The 20,388-nt window shown below is 47.7% G+C and overlaps 1 protein-coding gene across 10 annotated transcripts in view; it reads right to left on the bottom strand.

Annotated features, from left to right (window-relative positions):
* Window positions 1–20,388, bottom strand: part of LOC127577915 (liprin-beta-2-like) — a 285,732-nt gene that overhangs the window by 141,497 nt on the left and 123,847 nt on the right. The window contains exon 1 of one of the 10 annotated variants that reach the window (XM_052029591.1): window positions 3,723–3,866. The exons of the other annotated variants lie outside the window; for them this stretch is intronic. Within the exon in view, the coding sequence (XP_051885551.1) occupies window positions 3,723–3,770 (48 nt within the window). The 5' untranslated portion in view covers window positions 3,771–3,866. Of the gene's footprint in view, window positions 1–3,722; window positions 3,867–20,388 lie in introns of those variants that run through there. 10 annotated transcript variants of the gene reach the window in all.

Consider the following 20,388-nt stretch of genomic DNA (forward strand, 5'->3'; position numbering starts at 1 on the left):
TCACACAGGGAGTGGTGGGTGCCTGGAATGCACTGCCAGGGGTGGGGGTGGAGGCAGATACAACAGAGGCATTTAAGAGGCTCTTAGATAGACACATGATGTGCAGAGAATGGGAAGGATTTGGACCCCATGCATGCAGCAGGGATGAAGTGTCATTAGCTTGCTTGGTTCAGCATAACATTGTGGGCCGAAGGGCCTGTTCTGGTGCTGTACTGTGCCATGTTCTACGACCACATTGCGCTTTGTGGAAAATTCTGTGGAGGAATTAGCTGTTGCTAAGCTTCAGATTAATTTAGGAGACACAAGGGACGGCAGACGCTGGAATCTGGAGCAACAAACAATCTGCTGGAGGAACTCAGCAGGTCAAGGAGCGTCTGTGGAGGCAGAGGAACCGTCGACGTTTCTGGTCGAAACCCTGCATCAGAGGCTTTCTTTCCCCCTCCACAGATTCCTTTGTCTCCACAGATGCTGCTGGATGCACTGTTCTTCTAGCAGATTGGTTGTTGCTCCAGAACAACTTAATTGGCGGTAATGCACTGTGGCGTCTCCGAAAAATGACTAAAAAAATGTAAATTAAAGACTTGCTTTCTGAAAACTTTTCTTTGATCAAAATCTCGATCAATCTTATGAACATCTCTGTGTAGCTCAGTGTCAAGTTATCAGGTTACCTCGGTTCCAATAAAGGTGCTAATGTAACGCCCGACTCACGAGTTCCTCCAGCAAATTACACTGGTGCTAATGCAAATGTAGGCTTGTTGTAAAGCAACATGCGGTGCACACAACATAGTGCTTCACAAATCCCAAGGGGATATAGGGATGCAACATACAAAACAGAAGGAGAAGTTGACCAAACGACCCCTTGAGACTGCTTTGTATTCAGTTGGTCATTGTTGTAGAGTCCCAGAGAGATGCAGCACAGAAACAGGCCCTTCAACCCACTGTCCGCACCGACTGTCAACCATTACACCGACCCTACATTAATCTCATTTTTTATTCTTCTCTCATCAACTCCCATCAGATTGTACCACTCACCTACAAGCTACAGAGAATTTACAGTGGCCGAATAACTGTGAGCTGGAAAGAGTGCAGAGGAGATTTACAAGGATGTTGCCAGGACTCGAGGGAGTGAGTTATGGAGAGAGGTTGAGTGGGTTGGTACTTTTTACATTGGAGCGTAGGAGAATGAAGGTTGGAAGTGTATAAAATCATGACGGGCACAGATACCTTCTATAGATTTATATCTTTGCACTGTACTGTTGCTGCCAAGCAACAAATTTCACGACATACAAGTCTGTGATAATAAATCTGATTCTGATAGGGTAAATGCACAGTCTTTTTCCCAGGGTTGGGGAAACTGAGGGTGAGAGGGGAGAGATTTAATAGGAACCTGAGGGGCAACTTTTTCACCCAGAAGGTGGTCTGTATATGGAACGAGCTACCAGAGGAAGTGGTTGAGGCAGGTACATTAACGACATTTAAGACGCTTGGACAGGTACATGGGTAGGAAAGGTTTAGAGAGATATGGACAAATGTGGGCAAATGGGACCGGCTTAGATGGAATCTTCAGAATCAGAATTATTATCACTGATATAATGTGAAATTTGTTGTTTTTGTGGCAGCAAATATCTTGGTCGGCATGGACCAGTTGGGCCGAAGGGCCTGTTTCCATGCTGTATGACTCTAATTAACCTACCAACCCACACGTCCTTAGGGCGTGGGAACGCAAGTTCCCCATGTGACAGGGGGAGACCCACGCGATCACAGGGAGAACGTTCAAACTCCACACAAACAGCACCAGAGGTCGGGATTGAACCCAGGTCTCTGGTGCCGTGAGGCAGCAAGTCCACCAGCTGCCCCACTGGGCTTCCTCACTTTTGGGTGTGGAGACCAGAACTACACACAATTTTCCTGACTGTGGTTTCATCAAAGACCCAGACAACCTCAGTAAGACCTCCTTCTCCTGTGTCGCAACACAGGCCAACATAACATTCATCTGACAGTGGTACCTACATGTTTGTTTGCTGCATCTCCTACACCACACACCGATATTTGCCTGTGCACATACATTTCAGGGTCCTCAGCCCCCTACTCTACTCCCTGTACACTCATGACTGCATGGTCAGATTCTGCTCCAACTCCATTTACAAGTTTGCAGGTAATACCACCATAGTAGGCCGTATCTCAAATTATGATGAGTTGGAGTACAGGAAGGAGATAGAGAGCCTAGTGACATGGTGTCATGACAACAACCTTTCCCTCAATGTCAACAAAAGGGCTGGTCATTGACTTCAGGAAGGGTGGAGGGGTGGGGGGGTGGGGGGGGTGGTGGGTTGCAAATGCTCCTATTTACATCAACAGTGCTGAGGTTAAGAGGGTTGAAAGCTTCAAGTTCCCATGAGTGAACATCACCAATAGCCTGTCCTGGTCCAACCACATAGATGCCACGGCCAAGAAAGCTCACCTCTACTTCCTCAGGAGGCCAAAGAAATTTGGCATGTCCCTGTCGACACTCACCAATTTTTAATCGATGTACCACAGAAAGCATCCTATCTGGATGCATCACAGCTTGGTACGGCAACTGCTCTGCCCAGGACCGCAAGAAACAGCAGAGAGTTGTGGACACAGCTCAGCACATCACGGAAACCAGCCTCCCCTCCACGGACTCTGTCTACACCTCTCGCTGCCTCAGTAAAGCAGCCAGCATAATCAAAGACCCCTCCCACCCCGGACATTCTCTCTTCTCCCCTCTCCCATCAGGCAGAAGATACAAAAGCCTGAAAGCACGTACCACCAGGCTCAAGGACAGCTTCTATCCCACTGTTATAGGACTATTGAACAGTTCCCTAGTACTTTAAAATGGACTCTGGACCTCACAATCTACCTCGTTATGACCTTGCACCTTATTGTCTGCCTGCACTGCACTCTCTCTGTAACTGTAACACTTTATGCTGCAATTAGTATTGTTTTACCCTGTACTACCTCAATGCACTGTGTAATGAATTGACCTGTACGATCGGTTTACAAGACAAGTTTTTCACTGGACCTCGGTACATGTGACAATAATAAACCAATTTACCATTTACTGTTTTTCTGCACTTTCGTTCCACTTTTCCATACGCAATCTTGCCTTTCTCAGATGTGGACGGCATGTGCAGTTTGAAACACTCAGAGGAGAGCCTCAAATCCCACTCTCCCCACCTCCCCCCCCAACCTACGCTCCCCCCCTTCCCCACTCCTGGTCTGAGACAAAGCTCATTTGAACACACTGTTGCCTTCCATAGTGAACACACGGTTCCAATAATACAGAAATGCAAGCTATTTCCTGATCTGCTCTCGGGTGATGAGGAAACGAGATTGACTGCCAGCCACCCTGTTCCAGCCTCCACTGCCTCCCACAACAGACCCTTCATCACCCTGCTTCCAAATCATTGCTGCACTCTTTAAAAAGGAACAGATAAGACCCGTGTAAACATTTAAGTAATTTTTAAACCCACAAAGTAACCATTAACTGCACATAATTCTGTCACTATTTCAAAAGCTTTCCTGAAGTGCAAGTTTTCGGGAAAGTATGTTCCATAATTACAACTTTAGAATAAGCAGAGTAACAATTTACTTACAATCACCCACCCAAAGTGAGACAGGGAAGGGTGGGGGAACTTTAATTCAGGATGAGCTGTTTAAACCTGCACAGATTTCCCGAGTTAGACACAAAATCTACTCACCCTTTTTAACCAAGTGAGGTGTCTGTAAATATCAATCTCACCATCCATGCTATGCAGTAGCCATCGTCCCAGGGAGAGAAAGAAAGAGAAAGAGAGAGAGAGAGAGAGGAGAGAGAGAGAGGAGAGAGAGAGAGGAGAGAGAGAGAGGAGAGAGAGAGAGGAGAGAGAGAGAGAGAGGCAGAGAGAGAGAGAGGAGGAGAGAGAAGGAGAGAGAAAGAGAGGAGAGAGAGAGAGAGAGAGAGGAGAGAGAGAGAAAGAGAAAGAGGAGAGAGAGAGAGAGGAGAGAGAGAGGAGAGAGAGAGAGGAGAGAGAGAGAGGAGAGAGAGAGAGAGGAGAGAGAGAGAGAGAGGAGAGAGAGAGAGAGGAGAGAGAGAGAGAGAGAGAGAGAGCTATCAGTGGAGCTTTAGTGTGAACTCCTCAGCAGCACAGTAGCAATGTATCGCACCGATATTAAAGACTGGGGAATATGTTCAACTCCTTTCCCCTCTCTCACTGCCCTCCCTGAAGTCGAGCAGAGACTAAAGCCAAGGCGATGTACAACATGAACTCAAGACAAAACGTCCCGCCTCAGTAAATTCAGAGCATCTGGTTTGCAGCATAAATCCCAAACTTCAACGAGAGGCTCTCGCCAGTCAACTTGCCAAGGCATTGGGTTACTGTGGCATAAAAGCTGTCAGCAAGCTCACTGCAGGCACAACGTAACCTGATTCGTGGCTCCCATTTAAAAAAAACGTCAAGTGTTTGTTGTTAAACCAGCAATGCTACGTCTATGCTGATCAAGGGAAACTGACTGCTACCGGTGTCTAACTGCCTACCAGCACACCAGCAGTGCTGATACACCACGGGCTGAACCGATCCAATTCTCCCCCACCATCTGCCCCCTCCCACACTGCAAATCTATCAGGCTAAAAATAGCACCCTTAACTGTGTCTGTGACCTCCTGAAGGTGAAAAGCCCAGTTTAAGAAAGTTAAAAGTTTTCTTTTCTCCATATCAGGCAAATGATTGCTCACAAACGGTTGAATTGGCGGGTAGTGATCTATTATTTTTGGAAAATCAACAATAAAAATCAGGAGATGTTGGGAATCTGAAACAAAAACAGAAAATGCTGGAAACACTCAGCAGGTCAGGCAGCATCTTTGGAGAGAGAAACAGGGTTAATGTTTCAGATGGTGACCTGCAGCAAGCTTTTCCAGGCAGTGGAGGCCTCTGCACTTCCCCCACTAGTGGGAGGTCAATCTAAACGACCTCCCCCACCCCCCCCCCTCCCCCCGGTGTGGTTCAAGGAAGCTGCTCAACTCCTGCAACTCTGCAGTTTACATGGACGAGCAGCATAGCAGCAGCATCTGCTTCAGGACAGAGGCAACGAGGTTGATAATTAGATTATCAACTAATTATCTGCTGATCGCATTTACCACATTATCATCTAAATCACTAATATAGATGACAAACAACAGCGGACCCAGCACCAATCCCTGCGGCACACCACTAGTCACGGGCCTCCATTCAGAGAGACATCCATCTACTACCACTCTCTGGCTTCTCCCGCTAAGCCAACGTTGAATCCAATTGACTACTTCATCCTGAATGCCAAGCGACTTAACCTTCTGGACCAGCCTCCCATGCGAGACATTGTCAAAGGCCTTGTTAGAGTCTACATAGACAATGTCCTCCACCTTTCCATCATTGACCTTCTTGGTAACTTCCTCAAAGAACTCTATAAGATTGGTTAGACATGACCTACCACACACAAAGCCATGTTGACTATCCCTAATCAAGTCCTGTCTATCTAAATACTTATATATCCTGTCCCTTAGATTACCTTCCAATAATTTACCCATGACTGACGTCAGGCTCACCGGCCTATAATTTCCCAGCTTATTCTTAGAGCCTTTCTTGAACAATGGAACAACATCAGCTATCCTCCAGTCCTCTGGCACCTCGCTCTCTGCAGCATCACCTGCTGGGGCACACCAAGAACTGAAGTTTTATACAGCTGCAACACGACTTACTGACTCTTACACTCAATGCCCCGACCAATGAAGGCAAGTATGCTGTACGCCTTCTTTACCCATCATGGCCCATTTGTGTGGCCACTTTGAGATTGATTGGAGGTTATGGAGTATTCGGGATGGGACTTTGGTCAGGACAGTACTCGGTAACTGTTTGTTGGCAGTGGAATGTTGTTACCCATCATGGAGTAACACAGCGCAGAAACTAGCCCTTCGGCCCAAATGGTCCATGCTGACCACAGCAACTTCCCTGCTAGTCCCAGTTGCCTGTGTTTGCCATAAACCTCCAAGCCCCTCCCCTCCATGGACCTATCCAACTGCCTCTTAAATGTTGCAATTGTACCCGCCTCGACCACTTCCTCTGGCAGCTCATTCCAGGTACTAACTACTTTCTGTGTAAAGAAGTTACCTCTCAGGTCTCTTTTAAATCTCTCCCATCTTATCTTGCATCTGTGCCCTCTAGTTATGGAATCCCCAACCCTGGGGAAAAGACTGTGGCCGTCCACCTTATCCAATACCCCTCATGATTTTATAAACTTCTACGGTCACCCCTCATTCTCCTACACTCCAGGGTATAAAGACCCAGCCTGGCCAACCTCTCCCTATAACGCAGACCCTCTAGTCCCGGCAACATCCTCATGAACCGCTTCTGCACCTTCTCCAGCTTGACAATTGGTATTGGTAAATTGGTTTATTATTGTCACGTACCGAGGTACAGTGAAAAACTTGTCTTGCATACTGATCGTACAGGTCAATTCATTACACAGTGCATTGAGGTAGTACAAGGTAAAACAATAACAGTATACAGAGTAAAGTGTCACAGCTACAGTCTTTCCTATAACAAGGTGACCAAAACTGTACAGAATAATCCAAGTGCAGCTTCACCAATGACTTATATAACTGCAACACAATGTCCCTACTCCTAAACTCAATGCCCTGACTGATGAAGGTCATCCAGAACTGTCAAACCAAGATAATCCTGTTCCCCGAAAGGATGTGATTCACTCCAGAATAATTGTCACTTCCCTTCCCCAGCTCCTTCCCTGCCAAAGATTAATGTTGGTTAAGCTTGGGTGGTCCTGATCACTGATGTGTTCATTCACACACCCTCTCCACACACAACAATCTGCTGAGGGCTGATGTAACCTTGTGATGTTGGTAGGAGCTGCTTCAGGGTTTGGCACCTGCGCTTCGGGCTAGGAGTTGTAGCTAACATGAGCGGTTCACCTTGGAGACCTGTGACTGCCACTGTGAGTGGTATTGGGAGGATGGTGAGTAAGGCTGCAAACGATGTCAATATCTGTAAAAGAGTTAAACATAGAACAGGAACAGGCCTTTCGGCCCACAATGTCTGTGCCGACCATGATGCCAAATTCAACTAATCCCACCAGTATGCACACGTTCTATATCCCTCCATTTCCTGTATGTTCATGTACCTGTCTAAATGCCTCTTGAATTCCACCACCTCCCCTGGCAGTGTCTTCCAGGCATCTAACACTCTCAATGTAAAAAAACGTTTGTACGTTCTCCCCGTGTTTGTGTGGGTTTCCTCCGGGTGCTCCGGTTTCTTTCCACATTCCAGAGACGTACAGGTTAGGAAGTTGTGGGCATGCTATGTTGGCGCCGGAAGCGTGGTGACACTTGTGGGCTGCCCCCAGAACACTCTACGCAAAAGATGCATTTCACTGTGTGTTTCGATGTACATGTGACTAATAAAAATATCTTATTTGCCCCACACATCTCCTTTAAACTTCCCCCATCCCCATCATCTAAGGCTATGCCCTCTAGTATTTGACATTTCTATCCTGGGATTAAGACTGATTATCTACCTTATCAATGCCTTTCATAATCTTAGAAACTTCTATCAGGTCTCCCCTCAGCCTCTGACACTCCAGAGAAAACAACCCAAGTTTGTCCAACCTCTCACAGAGCTAATACTCTCTAATTCAGGCAGCATCCTGGTGAACCTCTTCTGCACCCTCTACAAAGCCTCCACATCCTTCCTCTAATGGGGCGACCAGAACGTCACACAATACTCCAGCTGCGGCATGCCATATGCCTTCTTTGCCACTCTATCTACTTGTGTTACTTCTTTCAGGGAGCTATGGACTTGGACCCCAACATCCCTCTGTACATCAATGCCCCAAAGGATCTGGCCATTTACTGTATACCTCCCCCTTACATTTGAAACAGCGAGGGAGTCCAATCAGAATCATTACAGCATAGCAGGCCATTCAGTCCGTCAATCTCAGCCTAGCTCTTTAGCACACATCTCCAAACAACTTACTTTCCTCTTTTCCCTCTGTACCCTCGATGACTTATTTCAACAGTTTCCATAAGTTGGTGACTAAGGTATTGTTATTAGTCACAGGTACATCGAAACATCTTTTGCATTGAGTGTTCTGGGGGCAGCCAGCAAGTGTCGCCACACTTCCGGCGCCAACTGCTTCCTAACCCGTACGTCTTTAGAACGTGGGAGGAAACCGGAGCACCCGGAGGAAACCCACGCAGACACAGGGAGAACGTACAAACTCCTTACAGACAGCGGCGGGAATTGATTATTGAACCAAGGTGAAGGACATGTTCCTGTGCCCAAGGATTCCCGGCATAGATGTGACTTGCTGGTGAGCTGGGAGATTTCTCTCCAGGGACCGCTTCTGAAGGAAGCCCCATGTCCATCCAAGTGTTGAGAAGGAGATTTGCTTCACTATGCATTCTGAGAATTGGACACAGTCCAAGGCATGTATTCTTTGAATGGGAGCTTCGGTTCATTGGCGAGAGAGGATTTGGGGAACGACACACACCCAGAGGTGGTAAACATCAAAATATTCTGGCAAACAGAGGTAGCTGTCCAAACCCCAGCCTTCTAAAACAAAAAGAAATCCACGTTTTCTAATTATTTGTCAGTCCTGTGAGGGGCAGGATTTTCACTGAGGGTGATTATCAGACCCTTCCCCCAGCGCAGGGTCCAATTTTAATGGGTGCCCAGCAAGGACCATCTTTGGCACATTCACAGGATCTCAACGCAGATAAAGTAGACCATTCGACCCATCCTAGTTATGCCGTCCCTTTAACAAACCAGTCCAAATCCAGCTCCCCCCACCGCCCCCATAACCTCTCACACCAAAGGTACGTCTCCAACAGCCTTTGGGAAGTTCCAATGGAATCTGCAGGGATCAGTACTGGGACCTCTGTTGTTTGTCACATATGTAAATGATATGGATGAAAATGTGGTAAGGTGGGTGTGCAAGTTTGCAGACAACACAAAGATTGCTGGCGTTGTGGATTGCATAAGAGATTGCCAAAGGATACAGCGGGATATCGATCAGTTGCAAATATGGGCAGAGAAGTGGCAGATGGAGTTTAATCTGGGCAAGTGTGAGATGCTGCACTTTGGGAGATCCAACTTTAAGGGAGAGCACACAGTTAGTGGCAGGATCCTTAACAGCATTGATGAACAGAAGGATCTTGGGGTCCAAGTTCATAGCTCCCTAAAAGTGGCTGGACAGGTTGAAAGGCGTATGGCGTGCTTGCCTTTATTAGTCAAGGCACTGAGTTCATGAATCAGGAAGTTATGTTGCAGCTTTATAAAACTCTGGTTAGGCCACACCTGGAGTATTGCATTCAATTCTGGTCGCCCCATTACAGGAAGGATGTGGAGACTTTGGAGAGGGTGCAGAAGAGGTTCACCAGGATGCTGCCTGGATTAGAGGGTATGAGCTATAAGGAGAGGTTGGACGAGCTGGGGTTGTTTTCTCTGGAGAGGCGGAGGCTGAGGGGAAATTTGATAGGATAGGCTGAGGATAAAATTATCCAAGGCATAGATAAACAACCAGCATCTTTTCCCCAGGATTGAAATGTCAAATAGTAGAGGGCATGTACTTAAGGTGAGAGGGGAAAGTACAAAGGAGTTATGGGGGCAAGTGTTTTTGATTTTTTACACACAGAGAGCGGTGGGTGCCTGGAATGTGCTGCCAGGGGTGGTGGTGGAGGCAGATATGATAGGGGTGTTTAAGAGACTCTTAGATAGGCACAAGAATGTGCAGAGAAGGGAGGGATTTGGTCAATGTGCGGGGAAGTGGGATTAGATTCATTAGGAGTCATTGGTTTAACTAGCTTGGCACAACATCATGGGCTGAAGGGCCTGTCCTGTGCTGTACATCTCTCTCACAATCTAATTTTCAGTTTACTTTCATAGAACATAGGACAGTACAGCACAGGAACAGGCCCTTCAGACCACAATGTTGTGCTAGATTAAGCTAATGACACCTGATCCCTTCTGCCTGCATATGTTCCATATCCCTCCATTCTCTGCACATCCATGTGTCTAAGAGTCTCTATGGTATCTGCCTCCACCACCACCCCTGGCAGCACATTCCAGGCACCCACCACTCTCTGTGTAAAATAAAAACCTTGCCCTGTACATCCCCTTTAAACTTTCTCCCTCTCACCTTAAATGCATGTCCTCTGGTATTAGATATTTCTACCCTGGGGAAAAGATACCAGTTGTCTATTCTATCTATGCCTCTCATAATTTTATAAACTATCCGATCTCCCCTCAGCCTCCACCACTCCAGAGAAAACAACCCTAGTTCGTCCAACCTCTCCTTATAGCACGTCCTCTAATCCAGGCAGCATCCTGGTGACCCTCTTCTGCACCCTCTCCAAAGCCTCCACATCCTTCCTACAATGGGGCAACCAGAATTGAATGCAGTACTCCAGATGTGGCCTAACCAGGTTGCAGACTCTGGAAGGAGCCAAACATTGAGCATTAAAGCTAAAAAAAAGTTTTCTTTCAGTCACTCAGTCCATCAAATTTACATCAGTTCTCTAAACAATCCCATCAAAGTCAAAGTTGAGTTTATTGTCACATGCACAAGTCCATGTCTGCACAGGTGCAATGAAAAACTTACTTGCAGCAGCATCACAGGCACACAGCATCAGATAAGCAGCATTCACAAGAAAAACATAAATTAACATAAATTATATACAAGTTTTACAAGAAAGAACACAATTAGAACAAAAAAAAGGTCCATTTTAGTGCAAAGTGATCAAAGTGGTCAGAGTGTTGCTAAACTGTAGTGATTAGGGTTGTGCCGGTTGGTTCAAGAACCGAATGGTTGAAGGGAAGTAGCTGTTCCTGAACCTGGTGGTGTGGGACTTCAGGCTTCTGTACCTCCTGCCCGATGGGAGCTGTAAGAAGATGGCATGGCCTGGATGACCATTCCCCCATTTATTTCCATGTAGTCTCTTCTCTCTCACGTGCCCATAATCATCCCTAATTCTACTGTCACCCACTCACATTTGGGGCAATTTACAAAGGACAATTAACCAATTAGATATGACACTATTCCAATTTTGTTCCAAATCCTTTAATGCCCTTGGTTATGGGCTCCAGACGCCTCGTTATTCACACATGATCTGCATCCCTTCACAATTCAGCGAGCTCTTGCGCACAAACCAAATGTGCGTGAACAAGTCCAAACAGTGGAGCGTGACTGAGATCTGTGTGTTTGAAAAGAAACTGCTTGTGTGGGGAGAAAACGTACAAGGGGCATCGGATGGTGGGATCAGTGGGGGAGGTCAAGTGAGTTTGGCCCTGCCCACACTTGTAACCCACTGATGGCCCAGGCCAACAGACTGCAGTGGGCCTGGGCTGTGATCAAACACACAGACCCTTCCTCCTGGGAGGATGAGGGAGTCAGTATGGGGAGGGGGAGGGAGTGGGTTAGGGAAGAGGGAGTGGGATTTGCCAGAGGTTGCAGATTCCAGAAGGAACAGAACGTTGAGCTGTAAAGTTCAACAAATAAATCTGTTTGCGCTGTGTAAGAGAATTGCATACATTTTAAAATCAGTGTCTCCCTTATAAAATAGTTTTTTAATGGTGTAATTAAACTTTTGTCTTCTGTTGCAGGGCTTTTACAAACCAGTGACTTCCATCCTTGGGGTAATGAATGAAGTTTAAGTTTGTGCAAGTCACTTCTGTGGCAATCCACTTGTCTGTATGTTAAAGGCATTTCATTTAAGAAAATGGTGATATTCAGTGTAGTGGAGACACAGGAGACTGCAGATATTGGAATCTGGAGCAACAAACAAGCTGTTGGAGGAACTCAGCAGTCAGGTAGCCTCTGTGGAGCGAAATGGACAGTAAGTGTTTCGGGTCGAGACCCTTCATCTGGATCCAAATACTGGTTGTCCATTTCCCTTTACAGATGCTGCCTAACCAGCTGAGTACCTCCAGCAGTTTGTTTTTTTGCTGGCATTCGGTATAGGCTCATTTAGTGTAGAGTGAGAGAGCACAAGTGCGAGGGAGAGAGTGGGGGCGGGGGAGAGAGTGGGGGCGGGGGAGAGAGTGGGGGCGGGGGAGAGAGTGGGGGCGGGGGAGAGAGTGGGGGCGAGAGAGAGAGGGGGGGGGCGAGAGAGAGAGGGGGGGCGAGAGAGAGAGGGGGGGCGAGAGAGAGAGGGGGGGCGAGAGAGAGAGGGGGGGCGAGAGAGAGAGGGGGGGGCGAGAGAGAGAGGGGGGGGCGAGAGAGAGAGGGGGGGGCGAGAGAGAGAGGGGGGGCGAGAGAGAGAGGGGGGGCGAGAGAGAGGGGGGGCGAGAGAGAGGGGGGGGCGAGAGAGAGGGGGGGGCGAGAGAGAGGGGGGGCGAGAGAGAGGGGGGGCGAGAGAGAGGGGGGGCGAGAGAGAGGGGGGGCGAGAGAGGGGGGGAGAGAGAGGGGGGGGAGAGAGAGGGGGGGAGAGAGAGGGGGGGAGAGAGAGGGGGGGAGAGAGAGGGGGGGGAGAGAGAGGGGGGGGAGAGAGAGGGGGGGGAGGAGAGAGGGGGGGAGAGAGAGGGGGGGAGAGAGAGGGGGGGAGAGAGAGGGGGGGAGAGAGAGGGGGGGAGAGAGAGGGGGGGAGAGAGAGGGGGGGAGAGAGAGGGGGGGAGAGAGAGGGGGGGAGAGAGAGGGGGGGGAGAGAGAGGGGGGGAGAGAGAGGGGGGAGAGAGAGGGGGGAGAGAGAGGGGGGAGAGAGAGGGGGAGAGAGGGGGGGAGAGAGAGGGGGGGAGAGAGACGGGGGGAGAGAGACGGGGGGAGAGAGAGAGGGGGGGAGAGCACGAGAGATAGCAAGAGAGAGAGAGCGAGAACAAAGATTTAGAGGCACCTGGGCCAAAATCAAGCAGGTCGGGTTGGTTGGAAAGGCATCTTGGTCAGCATGTACGAGTTGAGCCGAGGAGCCTATTTCAATGCTGTATAACTCTACGTCAGACTACAGCTCTGCCTTAAATGCCATAACTCCAAATAAACTCATCTTCACACTCCTAGACCTAGGACTCAGACCTGCCCTCTGCAACTCGATCTTTGACTTCCTGACCAACAGACTGCAATCAGCAAGGACAGGCAGCAACACCTCAGAGGCTAAAGGAAATTTGGCATGTCCCCTTTGACACTCACCAACTTTTATTGATGCACCATAGAAAGCATCCTATCTGGATGTATCATGGCTTGGTACGGCAACTGCTCTGCCCAGGACCACAAGAAACTGCAGAGAGTTGCCGACACAGCCCATCACATCACGGAAAGCAGCCTCCCCTCCATGGACTTGTCTACACTTCTCGCTGCCTCGGTGAAGCAGCCGACATAATCAAAGACCCCACCCACCCGGGTCATTCTCTCTTCTCTCCTCTCCCATCAGGCAGAAGATACAGGAGCCTGAGGGCACCTACAGCCAGGCTCAAGGAAAGCTTCTATCCCACGGTGATAAGGCCATTGAACAGTTCCCTTATACGATGAGATTCTTGACCTCACAATCTACCTTGTTTGACCTTGCACCTTATTGTCTACCTGCAATGCACTTCCCTGTAGCTGTGACACTTTACTCTGTATTCTGTTATTGTTTTTACCTGTACTACCTCAATGCACTGCGCAATGAATTGACATGTACGATCGGTTTGCAAGACAAGTTTTTCCATTGTACCTCGGCATAAGTGACAATAATAAACCAATTCCAATACCAATACCTCTGGCACGATTATTCTCAACACTGGTGCCCCACGAGGCTGCGTCCTCAGCCCTCTACTCTACTCCCTATACACTCATGACTGTGTGGCCAGCTTCTGCTCTAACTCCATCTACAAGCTTGCAGATGGTACCACTGTAGTGGGCCGTATCTCAAATAGCGATGAGTCGGAGTACAGGAAGGAGTTAGAGAGCTTAGTGATATGGTGTCATGACAACAACCTTTCCCTCAATGTCAGGAAAACAAAAGAGCTGGTCATTGACTTCAGGAAGCAGGGCAGAGTACACACCCTGTCTGTATCAATGGTGTTGAGGTGGAAATGGTTGAGAGCTTCAAGTTCCAAGGTGTAAACATCGCCAGCAGCTTATCTGGTCCAACCACGCAGACACTATGGCCAAGAAAGTGTGCCAGCACCTCTGCTTCTTCAGAATGCCAAGGAAATTCAGCACATCCCCTTTGACCCTCACCAATTTTTATAGATGCACCACAGAAAGCATCCTATCTGGATGCATCACGGCTTGGAAAGGCAACTGCTCTGCTCAAGACCGTAATAAATTGCAGAGTTATGGACACAGCCCAGCACATCACAGAAACCAGACTCCCCTCCATGGACTCTTGTCTACACCTCGCTGCCTCGGGAAGGCAGCCAACATAGTCAAAGACCCCTCCCACCCTGGACATTCTCTCTTCTCCCCCCTCCCATCGGGCAAAAGATACAAAAGCTTGAAATACACATACCAGCAGGCTCAAGGACAGCTTCTATCCCGCTGTTAAAAGACTCTTGAATGGAGCTCTTGTAATGACAAAGATGAACTCTTGATCTCACAGTTTCCCTCATTGTGGCCCTTGCACCTTATTGTTTACCTGCACTGCATACAATGAGATGGACCCTGACCTCACGATCTACCTTGTTGTGACCTTGTACCTTATTGCACTGCACCTTCTCTGTAGCTGTGACACTTCACTCTGTACTGTTATTGTTTTCACCTGTACTACCTCACTGGACTCTGTACTAACCCCATGTAACTGCACTGTGTAATGAATTGACCTGTACGATCAGTATGCAAGACAAGTTTTTCACTGTACCTCGGTCCAAGTGACAATAATAAACCGATACCAATACTTTCTCTGTAACTGTAACATTATATTCTGCATTGTGGAATATAGAACAGTACAACACAGGAACAGGCCCTTCAGCCCATAATGTTGTGCTGAGCTAATTAAATTAGTAATTAGGTGCCCAACTAAACTAATCCCTTCAGCCTACACAATGTCCATATTCTTCCATTTCCTGTACATTCATGTGTCTAAGAGCCTCTTGAACGCCCCTATCGTATCTGCCTCCACCACCCCTGGCAGCGCATTCCAGGCACCCACCACTCTGTAAAAAAAAACTTGCCCTGCACATCTCCTTTGAACTTACCCCCTCTCACCTTAAATGCATGCCCTCTGGTATTTGACACTTCTACCCTGGGGAAAAAAGATTCTGTCTTAACCTATCTATGTCTCTTATAATTTTATAAACCTATCAGGTCTCCCCTCAGCCTCCGCCTCTCCAGAGAAAACAACCAAGTTTGTCCGACCTCTCCTCCTAGCACGTGTCCTCTAATCCAGGCAGCATCTTGGTGAACCTCTTCTGCACCCTCTACATCCTTCCTGTAATGGGGCGACCAGAATTGAATGCAACACTCCAGATGTGGCCTAACCAGAGTTTTATAAAGCTGCAACATAACTTCCTGACTCTTGAACTCAGTGCCCTGACTAATAAAGGCAAGCATGCCATGCGCTTTCTTTACCACCCTATCAACCTGTACAGTCACTTTCAGGGAGCTATGGACTTGGACCCCAAGATCCCTCTGCTTATCAACAGTGTACTCTCTCTTTACATTTGATCTCCCAAGGTGCCACACTTCACATTTGGCTGGGTTAATCTCCATTTGCTATTTCTCTGCCCATATCTGCAGCTGATCTATATCCTGCTGTATCCGTTGGCAATCTTCTACACTATCCACAACACCACCAATCTTTGTATCATCTGCGAACATACTAACCCACACATCTACACTTTCATCTAGGTCATTTATATCACAAACAGCAGAGGTCCCAGTATGGATCCCTGACGAACATCACTAGTCACAGACCTCCAGCCAGAATAAACCCCGTCAACAACTACTCTGTCTTCTGTTATCGTTTTCCCTTGTACTACCTCAATGCACTGGTGTGGTGAAATGATCAGTATGGATGGCATGCAAAACAAAGTTTTTCACTGTACCTCGGTACATGTGACAATAATAAACCAATTTACCAACTATGACCATCATTTTCGCCTGTCCTTAATCACCTTTCACCCTTTGCTTATCAGGAGTCTATCTCTGCTAAAAATAAGATTAAGATAGGATTTCTTTATTACTCGCATGTACATCGAAACACACAGTGAAATGCATCTTTTGCGTAGAGTGTTCTGGGGGCAGCCTGCAAGTGTAGCCATGCTTCTGGTGCCAACATAGCACGCCCACAACTTCCTAACCTGTACGTCTTTGGAATGTGGGAGGAAACCGGAGCACCCGGAGGAAACCCACATAGACACGGGGAGAATGTACAAACTCCTTACAGACAGTGGCGGGAATTGAACCCGGGTCGCTGGCGCTGTAATAGCATTACACTAACCACTACACTGCCGTTCCTGCCCTCAGGATCTGCTTGCACTGCTCCTTGAGGAAGAAAATTCCAAAGATTCACAATCTTCAGACAAAAATATTCACTTCTTCAACCTTAAATGTGTGCCCCCTTAATTTAAACCGATTCATCCAAAAGAGGACACACCCTCACCATGTCCACCCTGTCAGGGCCCCATAGGTTCTTCCTGCCCCTCCCCCACAAGCCACCCGTTCTCCGTCACGAGACTGATGCAGCTCACACATTTGGGATCGGTTTCATTCCTGAGTCTCCCCGTCCTGACAAACACACAGCTTCCCATGAAGCTCAAGGACGTGCACAATATCCGATATTAATGCCCCGCTGACAATAAGCGCACGCTGCAAAGCAACTGAAGTCAAAAGAAGGTCATGACTCGAGATGTTCTCTTTCCTAAATGAGGGATCATCAGTTGTAATTGGATCCCAGGTGAGCTGATGCGTAAACAGAAGTATGATAGAAATGACACACAAAATAAACTGGGAGCTTTAGAACCAGCCAGAACTTGGCCTTGCATTTGGTAAGTGCAGTTAACCCTGTTATATGCATTGGAGGGGAAACCAGGTCATTGTCAAGGTTGAAAACTCTGGTGGACTTTTCCTGATGTACTGTTGAAAGTATCCTGACGGGTTGCATCACGGTCTGGTATGGCAATTCGAATGTGTGGGAATTAAGAAGCTGCAGAGAGTAGTGGACTCTGCCCAATACATCACGGGCACATCCCTCCCCAGCATCGGGAGTATCTACAGGAGGTGCTGCCTCAAGAAGGCAACATCTATCATCAAAGATCCCCCACCATCCGGGCCGTGCCACCTTCTCACAGCTACCATCGGGCAGGAGGTACAGAAGCCTGAAGTCCCACACCACTCAGTTCAAGAACAGCTACTTCCCTTCAACCATTTGGTTCTTGAACCAACCAGCACAACCCTAATCACTACAGTTTCGCAACACTATGACCACTTTAGAACATAGAAGATAACAGACCTTTGGCCCACAATGTTGTGCTGACATTTTATCCTGCTCTAAGATCTATCTAACCCTTCCCTCCCACGTAGCCCTCCATTTCTCTATCATTCATGTGGCTACCTAAGAGTCTCTTAAATATCTCTAATATATCTGCCCCCACAACCTCTGCCGGCAGTGTGTTCCACACACCCACCACTCTGTGTAAAAAACTTACCCTGACATCCCCCTTATAGCTTCCTTTGCATTAAAATGGACTTTGGTTTTGTTCGAATTGTGTTCTTTCTCATAAAAATTGTTTAGTTTATGTTCTTCTTGTGAATGCTGCTTATCTGATGCTCTGTGCCTGTGATGCTGCTGAAAGTAAGTTTTTCATTGCACCTGTGCACACATGGACTTGTGCATCTGACAATAAACTTGACTTTGACCTTGACCTCTCAGCTGAAATGTCCCACCCCTACACACCCCCGTCATTGGTCACTTGGCACATCCATCCTGTAACAACCCTGCCCATACCAAGCATCAAATCAGCAGGCTCTGTTACCAGAGTAGTTGATTCCTTGCTTAAGTGGGCAGTCAATATCCCATCATCAAATGCTTACACAATGAGAAATGAAAGTTCTCGAAGTAAACCAAAAGAAGATTTTAAAGATTTGAGATTTTTGCTTTCGATGTGTTGAGGGACATTTCTGAGAGACTGACATCATTCCACATTTTAAACAAACTTGCATTTCTGTAGCACCCTTCACAACTTCAGAACATCTCAAAGCACCTTACAGCCAAAGTAGTACAGGGCAGCCTCACAGCGCGAGACCCAGGTTTAATCCCGACCTCCGGTGCTGTCTGTGTGGCGTTTGCCTGTTCTCCCTGTGACCTTCCCCCAGGTGCTCCGGTTTCCTCCCACAGCCCAAATATGCGTGGGTTGGGAAACTAATTGGCCATGTAAGTGCTGTGGAGGTGAGTGTTAGGATCTGGGGGGAGCTGATGGAAATGTGGGAAAGATAAAAAGAAATGGGGTTAGGATTAGTGTAAATGTGTGGTTGATGGTCAGCATAGACTCAATGGGCCAAAGGGCCTGTTTCAGTGCTGCACCTCTCTTTGAATCGATGATTATACTCCATATTTAAATCCAGTCACTGTTGTAATGCAGGAACATTCACCTGATCTGTACACAGCAAGCTCCCACTAACAGCAATGTGATGGTGACCCTCTTTTCTAATATGATAAACGTTAAACGTTGACTCCAGGAACCAGCAAGAACTGGCTCGCTCTTCTCTCGACGTGGTGCATTGGGTACGGACAACACAGCGGCGCAGCTGGTAAAACAGCTGCCTCACCGCTCCAGCGATCCAGGTTCAATCCTGACCTTGGGCACTGTCTGCGTGGAGTTTGCACGTTCTCCCCGTGACCGCGTGGGTTTCCCCCCGGGTGCTCCGGTTTCCTCCCACGTCCCAAAGATTGGCCAAGTAAGTTCCGGATAATGGAGGTAAATGCAAACAAAATCAAAGGGGAGCTGGTGGGAACGTGATAAGGAATAAAGTTACAGGGGTCCAGAGAAATGAGGGGTTATGGGACTGATGGGATTTCTCCAACGGGAGCCAGTATGAACACAATGGGCTGAATGGCCTATTTCTGTGTCATATTATTTTGGGGTGGGGCAATTGTCTTTGGAAACGTCCAAAGACGTCAAGAGTTTGAGGAGATTTGGTACGTCACCAAAGACTCTTGCAAATTTCTACAGATGTACGGTGGGGAGCATTCTGACTGGTTGCATCACCGCCTGGTATGGAGGCTCCAATGCGCAGGATCGCAAGAGGCTGCAGAGGGTTGTAGACTCAGCCAGCTCCATCACGGGCACAACCCTCCCCACCGTCAAGGACATCTTCAAGAGGTGGTGCCTCAGGAAGATATTTAGATATTAAATATTTATTAAACACGTGCACAGTGAAACACACAGTGAAATGCATCTTTTTGCATTACCAAGAATGTTCTGGGGGCAGCCCGCAAGTGTTGCCACTCTTCCAGCGCCAACATAGCATGTCTACAGCTCCTGACCCGTACGTCTTTTTGGAATGTGGGAGGAAACCAGAGTGGGCATCCATCACTAAGGACCCTGACCATCCGGGACATGCCCTCTTGTCATTACTACCATCGGGGAGGAGGTACAGGAGCCTGAAGACCCACACTCAATGATTCAGGAATAGCTTCTTCCCCTCCGCCATCAGATTTCTGAACAGTCCATGAGCCCATGAACACTACCTCGTTATTCATTTATCTTGCACTATTTATTTTCATAATTTAGAGTATTTTTATGTCTTTGCACTGTACTGCTGCCGCAGAACAAACTTTAATGTCATATAAGTCAGTGATAATAAATCAGAATCTGATTCTATTGTCAGTCAAAGATTTTTTTTTCCCTCTGGAGACATGCTGGGGCTCAGCTTCCTCAGTTTAACACGGCTTGTAAAAGATGGTAGCCCAGATAGTTTCAGTCCTGTTCCAGAGTGCCAGCCCTGCACAGTGTAACTCTCATGTTAAGAGAGAAATTATGGAGAAAAACAAGAGTTGTATAACATGGATTGACTAAAGCATACATAGACATTTCAAAGGCCACATTTATAAAACCTCTCGAAGAACAATGAATTATCAGACCAAAGGTTGGACTTATTCCAGTGATCCGAAAATCCACATTAAGCTCAAATAAAACTCCATCAGCAGGGTCAACAGCTCACTCTGCTCGCGGACCTGTTCCTGGTTAAGCAATGACCCAGATTCCAGCTTCAAGGCCTCAGCTATTGCCGTACAACCCCCACAGATGGCTGCATGGCTCTGAGGCTGGTCTTTCACCCATCACCCAGTTTAATTACCCCCTCACCAGCATGGGTCTCAGCCCCAGCCCTGAGTCATGGAACACCCCCACCTAAAGATTTTCAGAACACAGAACAGTACACACAGGAACAGGCCCTTCGATCCACAATGTTGTGCTGAACTAACCTAGCCAGT

This window comes from Pristis pectinata, chromosome 14 (genome assembly GCF_009764475.1).
Source record: "Pristis pectinata isolate sPriPec2 chromosome 14, sPriPec2.1.pri, whole genome shotgun sequence".
NCBI lineage: Eukaryota > Metazoa > Chordata > Chondrichthyes > Rhinopristiformes > Pristidae > Pristis > Pristis pectinata.